Source organism: Aptenodytes patagonicus, chromosome 6 (assembly GCF_965638725.1).
Source record: "Aptenodytes patagonicus chromosome 6, bAptPat1.pri.cur, whole genome shotgun sequence".
In the NCBI taxonomy this organism is placed as follows: Eukaryota; Metazoa; Chordata; class Aves; order Sphenisciformes; family Spheniscidae; genus Aptenodytes; species Aptenodytes patagonicus.
In genome coordinates this window covers 55,871,653-55,883,209 of record NC_134954.1, presented here as the reverse complement: position 1 = coordinate 55,883,209, position 11,557 = coordinate 55,871,653, and the positions used below count along the sequence as shown (strand labels likewise).

Genomic DNA, 11,557 nt, shown 5'->3' with positions numbered 1-11,557 from the left:
TTTGCCTCTCGGAGTCCTACCAAATCTCACGTTTGACTGTTTCGGATGCTAACATAAACCAATTAAGTGGCTCTTTTTTCATCTATGCACCTTCTAAAGACTGTATCACGTAATTATCAAGGAGCAATATGCTGAAAACTCTTACAGTTTACCAACAAGAAAAATCATTCTGCTCTGGTTTGATCTGACAAATTGGCAAAAGAACCATTTCTGAATACTGGGAAATCCTTCTGTTTCTATTTTTAAAAACTGTAAAGCTTCAGCCATATCACACTTTAGTTTTTTCCTGGATACATTCAAAGTAATTTTCCTTGCCATTTTCCAATTGTTGAGGTAAACATACATATTTAATATAAAGTAACATTGAAGCCTAGCCTATAACTCTCAGCAGTACATAGTGCTTTCAACACATTCCTTTGAGGTACTGTACAAATCACAATCACTTTCCTGAGTTTTTGCAGACAGAACATTAAAAGAAATGAACTGCAGAAATTAAGGTCCAGATTACCATTACCCTGTTTTACCTGTTCTTAGTTTAACACCGCAGAACAGACAGGATTGAGGAATACTGTTGCTCTTAGAATAGCAAAAATCTGGTTCTCTGTCGCAACACAACCGTTCATCTCTTTAGTCCAATAATGTTTGAAGTTAAAGCTCTTTATATTAGCACATGCCACCAATGTAATTGTGAGGCAAACAAAAAATAAAGCACCACTTCAGGCACTTGACAGCAACTAAATCTCAAGAACAGCAGAATGGAATCAACACACAGGGTTCATGTCCTTCTGAAATCAACCCACTTGCACCTTGCTCCTTGGTGAGTATTGTCTAGCTTGAACAGAACCGAGCATCAACATACGCTTTCTGTCATGTGTGGCTTTTTCAGATCAGCAGCTCGTTTGATGCACTTTTCCTTCAAGTCTACCCTGGCTCTTTAGAGGCAAGGTAAATTGTAGTCTTCCCAGTACCCTTTGCAATTTTAACACTACTGAAAAGGGTTCTCTACCCTATGTAGCAGGTTCTGTGTGTGCCAACATTCATTACATTTTTTTTTAAGTAGTATCACTGACTGCAACCAAACATTTTGTTCCATTCAACATATGTATCAAGCTCTTTTTGAGATATGCTAGGCTGTATCTTGCAGAAAGCATTTTCAAAGTCTTGATATGTAACTGGCCTCAACTGGCTGGGCATAATGGCTGAAAGGTCTGTGGCTGGCATGGCATGGAGTGGGCCCACCACGGCTTCCTGACACAAGTGAGCCACATCTAGTCCAGAAAAGCCTTCTGTGCGCTGGACAAGCAGTGCAACCTCCTTGTCATTGAGACAGTAATTGTGCTGTGAGAGCAGTTGTACTATTATCTGGTGCCTCGCTGTGCTGTCAGGAAGTGGGATTAAAAGTCGTTTCATGAAGTACCTTCGAAGAGATTCATCAATTTCTTCTGGTTTACTCGTGGCGCAAATTACTACTATTTGGTCCTCAGCAGAAGTCAGTACAGTGTCCAGCTGCATAAGGAACTCGGTTCTCATCCGACTTACTGGACTGTGTTCTTCGCTCACTTGAGAGGAAAGGAGCATGTCAACGTCACTAACAAAAATCACCGAGGGTTGGCGACACCTTGCCACGAGGAAGGAGGCATGGACAATTTTCTCTCCTTCCCCTAACCACTTTGTGACAAGGCCAGAGCCAGTGATTTTGAAAAACGTGGCCCCCAGCTGACTAGCTATACATCTGCCCATTAAAGTTTTGCCTGTTCCCCGAGGTCCAAATAAAAGGATGCTCCGAGGTAGAGCAGTCAGTCCATTGAATGCATCTGACCTCAATACTGGCCATAAAACCTCCTCCTTAATGACGGCCTTTACTAGATCTAGGCCAGCGATGTCGCTCCAGTCCACAGGAGGTCCTTGGTTGATAATCTCATTGGTAACAAGGTCAATGAGGTGTGTGTCAGTATTCTTCAGTTGCTCGTCCACAGAGTGGTTGGATGAGGTAGCTGCACGAAGTCCCGGGCCTTGCATTGGGTGAGGGAGGAGCTGCCTGTGCTCATCACCGTGCTCATTCATTACTGGGGAGGTATACTTCCCAAACGAGTCACTCGATCTTGAACTCAGTGAGTTTTTAGCAGTACTATAGGATGGGGGTGTTAGAGCCCTACTGGACTGGCTGCTGAATTTCCTTGACTGTTCAGAGGACATTAGCTGCTTTGTTGGCTTAAATGCTAAGGATGATGTTTCAGCACTTCTGTCAAAACCATTCCCCCTGTTTGCATTTGAAATGCTGTTGTCGGGCATTCGATACATGGGACTCTGTGTAGATCTCTGTTGGCCATAGCTGTAATTTCCATAACTGGAGTCCATTTCTCCTTGCCCTGCCATGTAGAAAGCTTTCCTTTTGAGAGAGCTGGCTGAACTGTTTGTCAGGGCAGACGGCGCGATGGGTGTCAGACCGTGGCCCTGGTAGGAGTAGCTGGGGACGGTGGTCGGGGGCAGAGGGGTCGGAGCAGGGATTCCTGAAGGCAGGTACGCCGAGGGTGGTGGGGCACCCCCAGGGCTGTACCCAGGGCCAACAGCAGTTTGAGGAGGATAACTGGCGGAAGGGTAGCTGTAACTGGAGAGGTTAGAGGTCCCGTTGTAGCCGGGGACGAGGGCTGGTGGCGGTGGCGGTGGTGGGGGCTGTAAAAGTCCCGAGCTATGTAGGGGGGATGGATGAGGGGATGGAAGTGCAGGTGCTGGCTGGCCACTGTAACTGGTATGCAAGTACGAGCCATTGTATCCTGCGGCGTATTCCTGAGATGGGAGCCCTGAATGAAGACTGGGAACGGTGTGACTTCCGCAGGTGCTGCTGGAGTAACTGGGTTCAGCCAGGTTACTGGCCACCCCAGGAGAGCTCCCAATGCTGGCCGAGACGTCTGCGGGAGGGAGGGCTGCACTTACCCCAGCTTTGCTGGCAGTGATAACGTCTGGGACACAGTTCATGGGATACACGCTCTCCGAGTTCAGCGACGGCTGCCAGGGCTCGCTTTCATTCTTCCGGCCGTTCACCAGCCCCGAGGGAGCTTCAGAGTAATTGCTGAGAATGGGCCGTTCGGCCGGGCCTTCCAAAATACCGGAGTATTTTTCTGCATACTTTTTCAGAAGATTGGAGGCAGTCAGAGCTGAGATGTCGTCGTTGGCCCAGGCATACTGGTAGGTGCGCTGCAGGTGCCCCCGGTAGGCTTCCACCTTGTGGGCAGGGGACCGGGTGGTTGAAGTGATATCAAAGTGCTGTTCTGGCCACTGGGCATGCTCCGGCGTCCACTGCATCTTCAAGCCTAGGGCAGCAGGAAAAAACAAAGTTAACGGCGAGCTTGGCCTTTTTCAGATGCTTTTAAATGAGTTCTCAAACATACTGTCTGTGAACTTCTTCAGCTCTCTGAAACACTGTACTTAACACCACAAATCCTTAAGGAAAGAAAATACAATGCCCTTATGAAGCAGTATAAACTGCTTGGTTTATTGTAGACACATACACACGGAACCACATTTTTTGTCGATTCAGTAGGGGGTTATTTCTTGGTTTAAAAAAATATAGGTAATGCCAGATTTCTCAAAGTAATTAAATAAGACTCAGTACATTTTAAATACTCTGAGTGCAGATTTATTGTTAACATACAAGGCATCCAACTGCTCTGTCCTCTCTCATCACTGTTTCAGTTTTATATTTTAACCAATATAAAACTATGAGACACAGCTGACAGATCCCATCTAGGATACCTCTCTTATTTGGTACTGAACACCTAGTTAGCACAGTATAATGCACCCTGCGCAGAACAATATGACACAGACATAGCAGGTCATTCCATAATCCAACTCTCATCTAAAGTGGTCCACGACAGTTTCAAATCTGCTTCGTGGAGTGCAGCAAAGCAATCTCCCAGGCAGCGCTCCGTCGCTTTCATCACACAAAGCCTACAACTCGGTATGAATTACAACTGGCTTCTTTCTGCCTCTCAGTTCTGTTGTTGAGGCTCTGGAAAAAAACCAAGCATGACTTGTCTGTCGGTCTCCTTGCTTGCTCTCTCTTTCCCCCCCACCTCACAGCCTCCAGGGTACAAAGAAAGAGGGTTACAAAAAAAAAAGGAAAAAAAAAGGTGAAGAAAAGGAAAAAGAAATGAAGCCAAGTCCCTAAAAGTTCTGTGGCTTCCACAGCTGGCTATAAACCCCCCATCAATTAAAAAAAAAAAAAAAGAAAAAAGAAAAAATGCAAATGTCATTTTAAAGCAATTAATCTTGTAAATAATGTGATGTGAATTATCCCCCCTCCTCGTAATCCACCGTGCGCAGCAAGAGCAATTTACAAGCGTTAAGATAATCCCCTCCGACTCGTACCTATGCATGGTAAACACATTGCTGATTTTTGTACAGCTGTATCAAATAGACCTCCTTAATCTCTCTCGTATTACCAAAAGTGATTTTTGCAAACTGTCTTGAGCCCTCTGGCACAGATTCCCTGATAAGGAGGAGGCCTAGTCGAAATGAAGCATCTGTGGCACGAGCTCCCCTCTGAATTACTGCAGTCTATTTTGACAGCTTCTACCCCCTCCTGTTTTTCTCCCCAACCCCTTTAGCTCTTCATTGCCTGACTCTGGCATCTGACATGGCCAGCTTAGCCTCACTGAGCTAAACCTAACATAGCACACAGTTTGGTAACAGAATGGCATGTTTATTCCCTTCTGACTCCCTCTTCCTTGTTTGCAAAACCACTGCACCAGACACTGGAAGTTAATTAGCAGGATGATGCTGTGCTAATTGTGTTAATTTACAAGGTTTTAGTCAAAGAGAATCATGCCAGGGCTGGCACTGCTGTCATGCTTCCAACTTAATGATTAAGAAATACTGAAAACAAGGTGGGAAGGATTGCAGTAATTACACAATAAATGAATAAAGCAACAGATTCATTTGCAATTATATTTTATTGCAGTTGCACTCATTTGCATTTGGATTCTTCATTTTTATCTTTGGATTCATGTATTTGCAAATCACCAAATCATTTAAATTTAGCCTGAAAACTGCAAAGTACCTCTAATTGAGCCTTATATTTTATTAGTACGAGTACTGCAAATCTGAGTCCACATGAGCATGCCATTGATTACTTGTGGATTTTTTTTTCCTGAGCGTTCTCTTTCTCTCTCATTTTTCGAACACTTTGACAACTTGAGAAAAATGTCTGTTAACAATTATACAGTTATCCTATAAAAGTTAATTCAGAGAAGTGCTTTTGACAAATGCAGCTTTGAGACTGAGTTTTTGGCAGATTTATTTCTTTCATTTAGCATTAATATAATCTTTTTTGCTAATTGTTTCTGATGTTTCAACCACTGCCTTTCAGAGGGGGTAAATGTATCATGAAATTGGGTGAAATTATAGAAATCATGCTCATATGAAAAAAATGCAATTTTAATGAGAAACTATCAGAAGCTTTTCAGAAATCATACTTTGTTAAATTCAGCCAGAAATCTGAAGAGCAAATCACCAAGAGCCAATCGCAAGTAATCAGTATCTAAAATTCTTCTACTGTCATGGGATTTACTTCAAGCTTTTTTAAAAGGGAAGAACATTAATGTTCCTGTAACGTAGAACTGCCTAACAGACATACAAGTTCATTACCCCTATTAAAAAAAAAAAAAAAGCCAAACAAACCAACCAACCAAACAAAACCTGTGTTCTGTGATACTGGGCTTATAAGGTTACCAAAACACTGAAAGCTTCTGTTGCAGAGATGCAGAAGAACTTGAGCAGATTGATGCTTCACTAGATACTAATGAACGGATGCCATGAGAAAGACTTCACAAAGAATGCACTAAAGCAGCAGTGAAACTTTTGAAAAAGAAGGTGAAATAGGCATCGATGGAGCAGAGAATCTGGCTGGGCTAGCACTTGTACTGTAGTTAATGAATATGCTTTTGGCACATTGTCTTTAATGGCTTGTAAAAGAAAGACCATTCAATTTAAACAGATAAAAGAATGCACTAGGTCAGAGCACAACAACATATATCATACACTACCCACTTAGCAAGCTTTTCAAAATACCTTTCACAAATACTTTAAAAATTTCATCCGTTGGTCTTTTTTATTTAGAAAGGGTCGTGTGCTTTTAAAATAAAATAATTCTATTTCTAGTCACAATGGGGAGATGTATTTAGATGATGTAAAAATTCAATTCTTTGAATTTTATTTGTCTAGATTAATTTATTTTCCTTATTATAAGGCTGCAAAAGAATGTCAGAAAATCTGAATTATCCGTTATAAGAGGAGGAAGGAAATCACATCATCAGCATTCTTTATTTGGAGTAATTACTAGATAGACCAGTAGTTTCACATTGTCATGCTATCTTTGGATATGCTCACTGCACAATAATTGAAAGTTTATTTATTGATGCATATTAAATACCAATGCATTTAACAAAGGCTGTAAAGGCAGGATAGGGCTTTGATTAGATAAGCTTAAGAGAACAGGACTGTTCTCATCCCATGAAACATGAGCATTTATTCCAGCACATTGCAATCATTAGTGTTATTTGGAAGCATAGGTTAATAGTTAACCATAAGCATATTTTTTGCATTAGTATGCAGTGAAGAAATCTGTATTTACGTGGAGTCCACTGGAATGGTCTGGACTGGGGGGCACAAATAGCCATTTCCTCAATTTGATATTAATCAAAAAAGCAGCAAACTTTTGCTAGGCTTGACTCCGTTTGTTAATAGTTCAATAATTGTTTGACAAAAGTCAAAATACCTGATTTAGGAGGAAAAAAAGAAGAAGTTGTAATTTCTTTTAATTGTGCAAACACTTCCCGCCCAGTTGCTTAATGTTTGCAGCCACTTCCTCTCCATATTTTAAATTGTATTTTATTAGTTGCTTTTTGCTTGAGCTGATACGCCCTCCTACATTTCTTTTGTTAGGAATCCAAATGCCAATATAAACATCTAAAATCAGGTAAATAAGGGCATATTTAGAGGTTGCATTTTTTTTTAGTGCAATTTAAACTCTGACATAAACCATGGTCCTGCTGATAGTGTATTTGCTTAATAACTTACTGAAAATCCAGAAGCAATGCAAGGCTGAATGTATTTTTCAAAAAAATCTTTGCTAACTTAGGAATCCTCTGAGCTACCGACATTTTTGAACTGCGTAAACTGTGCTGGTATGGGCTGTAAAAGGCAAAAGGAAAGGATTCTGTCTTTAAGTACAGGTATGTACTTATCAAAGAATTGCTTTTAAGATAAATTTAATACATTATATAGGAGAGGCAGTGTAGGCTTTTTTAGCAGTATCTATTTTTCCTTTTCCTGACAGCCCTGCTATACATCCCTCCTCCATAATTCTTCCAGTTGGATCTATCTGAATTACATTTAAAGTAATTATAGTCAACAATTTCATTATTCAATTACTTTGAACCAAGTGTTTGCCCATTTTCTTCCCCTTCTAATTTTGTGCACTTAGCCTGAAAATGTAAAATCTAATATATAATACTACATCAGTTTCACATACAATAATTCCATATGGCAGAAATCTACTTACATATTCAGATTTATGAATTAAAATAAACAAAACAAAAAAAAGAATGCCAGAGTTAGGAAAAAATAACATTGTTATCTGAACACAAAAAGGAACAAGCAATGTTCTACACGGCCTGGATGTCCAGCGGGGCCCGATCCTGCTGGGAGCTTGAGTGAGTTTCTGCATATAAAGAACCCTCCTCCACTGGTGCCCTCAGTATCAGATCAAACTGCTCAGCCCCTTACAGGATTATGTCTGTTACAGAAGATAAAAATAAATAACTAGCCTTTCCTTTCAGTTTAAGTTGAAGGGTTTCTGTTGAAAACAGGCATGGAAAAGGCCAGAAATACTAGCTAGGACCGCACTGGGTGAAAACACAACAAAGGATTTACAGTGTTCCACAGACAAGTCCAAATGATGACAATCACCTTCCAACTAACCACCTTGGTTAGCAACGATCTGCTTTAGACAAAGGACACGGGGACTTTAGTAAACCTCTCATCTATTCACATCTCTAATAAAATAATCAAGCTAAAATTAAATCATATGCAACTGTGGTTTTCTGAAGGTACCGGCAGAGGTTGCATTGCACTTCCAGAGATGCTGGAGAACAAAACCTAAATGACACAGAGCTACTGTACACGAAGAACTAGAAACAGGGCAGCACACCAACCTTCCCAACCAGCTACCAAAGTTTCAGTTTGGATCAGAGGCCTCCAACCGTTCCTTCAACATACCTGAGGCAAAAAAAAAAAAAAATTCTTCTCCTGTTGTGGTCTCTCTATTCCTGCCCTGTTCATCCCTGCAGTGCCTTAGGTCCTATCTAGCACAGGTCTGCAGGTTCATTTGTAAACATCAGTAGCTCAAGCAGGTTCTTAACTTTAGGCATGTGGTTAAATATGATCTGAGCAACTGCTTAATGCGCTGTTGAAAAGGGTCAGACTGTACCGGGGCAAACAAGTAGATGAGATGCTTCTGATAACTGTCCATAACAGACTCATAGGAGCACACTGTTGCAAGGGAGGAAACAACTCCAAAACCACAGGTCTGAGTACCACCAACCCTCTTCCCTCTAGACTTGCAAGTGGATGTGAACTTCATCGCTTTGGATTGCTTACACATTTAGCCAAAGACTCCAAAAGCTGCCTCTGCCCACTGAACTGTTACTTTCAGCGTTGCCTCCAATTATTCAAGACATTGAATATTTACACAACAGACCACAATGATTTTAGCCAAGGGATTGCTTCTTGTGGACATGCAGAGGTCAGCTCTGCCAAAACAGCTGTTGACTTAAATAGGCACTTCACTGGGAACGTGCCAGAACTCCTCAAACCTCATACTTCCATGAGAGACGAAGGTGTTAGTACCTTGAGGATCAGGCCCTAAATCCACATTTTAAAATCCTTCTTAAGCATGGGACAGAGCTGAATAAATGAGTCATGCTGTAACCACTGTTGGAGATGTAGGACACAAAACTCCCTGGGTTTGTGCTAAATCTGATAATATTTTGTAAGACTGTATACTGTCATATGTCCCATAATAATAAAAATTAATTCAAGATAAAACATTTCTTTTAGACTCCATTTTTTATTAATAAGCATAATTTCAGCTGTTTGAAGATAGTGCAACTGATCTCTCTTAATTGGAAACAGGAGGGATTTTGAAGAGTGGATTGAGCTAATTATGTTTTGCAGGGAAAAAAAAAGAAAGAAAATGATTCCCACATTTATTTTCTAATTACTCAGTGAAGACCTCTGCTCCAGTCCATGAGGAACTCCTTTGACGTCAAAGGATTCGGTGGGAGGAAGAGCCTCCAACTGAGCTGCCCAGCCATACGGGCCCAACTTTGGAAGCTTTTTTCAGTAAGTGGCAGTTACAAACTCATGAAAACAGGCCTGGAAAGTGCTCTCAGCATTTTCTTGGTAGGGGTCTGTTCTTCCTCTTATTATATATAGCCTATGCATGCCATGCACATCAGTGGGGGCAAGCTGCTGGCAGGGTGTTTACGATATGATTCCCATCTAGCAGGGCTAGTGAAAACATTTCAATCTTTAAAACAAAACACTTAAATCACGAGTAATATTGAGGATCAAATATATGTCAACAGCACTTAAAGATAAAAGCAGTAAGAAAAACACAACACCTTTTAGGAGAGCCTGGACCGGTTAAAAACGAAATTCCAGACATGGAATCTCAAACTAATACATCCCAATTACCTAATTTAAATACTGTCAAATGATTATTCCTTTTAAATCACACTTTCACACCTCACAACAGCAAATTGCAATACATTTACAGCAAATGAGTTCTCTCCCTCCAAGCCCCCTCCCTGCCATTTACATAAAGCAGCGCCTTTGATAGTCACAAAGACATTTCTGGCTAAACAGTCTTTAGCAGATCCATCAGCTTCAAAGGCCTTATGAAACAGAAATAAGGAGAAATAATAGTCAAGCAAGCAAAGGGAAGCTAGGTCCAGAGATGACACTATCATAGTTTGCCAGCAGGAGCATGTTGGATCCGTAGGCCAACCAAGCAGCAGCCCACAGATGTGGATAATAGGGACTGTAGCTATTAGGCACCACACGGGACCTCCCAGGATGCTGCCCACCTCAGAGGTATCGGTTTCTCTGCTCCAGCAGTCCTTAAGCACAAAAACATTCCCAGTTCAGGGTTCCATCCTTGCAGCATAATCACATTGATGCACTGTCATTGCGTACCATATGCATGCATGTGTCAGAACCCTTCTATATAGGGAATTGGTCGTATTTGTGATTAATTGTCATTTATCTTTAAAATATTTTACTATATGAGTCTGCCCTCACTGTACTCATTTGCTCGTAACACTTTTCTAAACCGACTAGAAAACACACTAACAAAGACAATAATTGCAATGAGTTTTCTTTTAACCTATTATGATGCTTCCTCTTCCCAGGCTTTACATTTTTAAGCTGTTTCTGTCAAGTACCTCCAAAACATGCCTTTAAAGGACCTAGCATATTTTGTCAATGCCAAATGAGTAAGACCGTAATAATTTCTGAGAGAATACTCAGAAGAACAGTAACTGCAAACAAAAGTAAGCATAACTTATAAAAAAAAGTCACTTTTTGTAGTCCACTGAATACACGCTTATAGCTATAATGTATTTTTAAAAGATTTAATATACCACATAACGTGCAATTTATGCCTATATAAACATGAGAATCAATATAACTATTGCAGGATAACTCTAGTGATTATGAGAATTCAAGTATTCACATGATAAAATATAGTCATAAATGAATATGGAGTTTGGCCACTTGGCACAAGTATTTATGCATATTTGCAAATGCAAAATAGTTTAGACCTGGAGCATGATTCTGCTCCCACTGAATTGCTTGCTTCAAGTCTCCAATAAACCCAGCTGAGGCTTTCAGAAGTGCAGCAAAATGCATGCTCTCTTTTTAAGCAACAAAATAGCAGTAGTAGCCTTTTCCTTGGTTCCCCTTCCAGAAGTGGAGTTGAGGCACATTTACCTTGAAAGAGCATAACACAAATCCTTAAAAGCAGAGCAGATAAAATACACTCACTGCTTTATCGTGTTTCTCACGTAATCAACTGCAGCAGGTGAAACACAGAACCCTGAACTTGTTTTTTAGCAAGTAAGTGAGAGGCAAAAGGAATGAATTTTCAGCACTAGGGAGCCTCACATGGAACATTCGGATCCTGACCTAAACTCTTCCAGGGGAAAAAAAAAATCTGAAAATGATAATTTTCAAATATTGGATTCTATTATTTTTTCTATTTCTGTTGCTAATCATGATTCAGTAAATTGTTTCCTTTTACAGGAATATATTTCATTCACACTTAGAATTATTGCGTGGTTCCTCACCGTAAACAAAGCATTTTTAAAACCTTTTTTTCATGTATCTTAAATCCATTAAGACAATTTCCTTCTTAAGCTCACTTCCTTTTGCCAAACGAAGATCATCAGGACATACCACACGTGTCCATAGGGACAGCAGAGCTCATGAATATGTA

At 40.7% G+C, this 11,557-nt stretch overlaps 1 protein-coding gene across 1 annotated transcript in view; it reads right to left on the bottom strand.

The window, feature by feature from the left end:
• Window positions 1-700: 700 nt before the first annotated feature.
• Window positions 701-11,557, bottom strand: part of FIGN (fidgetin, microtubule severing factor) — a 96,502-nt gene continuing 85,645 nt past the window's right edge. Inside the window, exon 2 of the mRNA XM_076340766.1 lies at window positions 701-3,311. Coding sequence (XP_076196881.1) covers window positions 1,063-3,303 — 2,241 coding nt within the window. The 5' untranslated portion in view covers window positions 3,304-3,311 and the 3' untranslated portion in view covers window positions 701-1,062. The remainder of the gene's footprint in view (window positions 3,312-11,557) is intronic.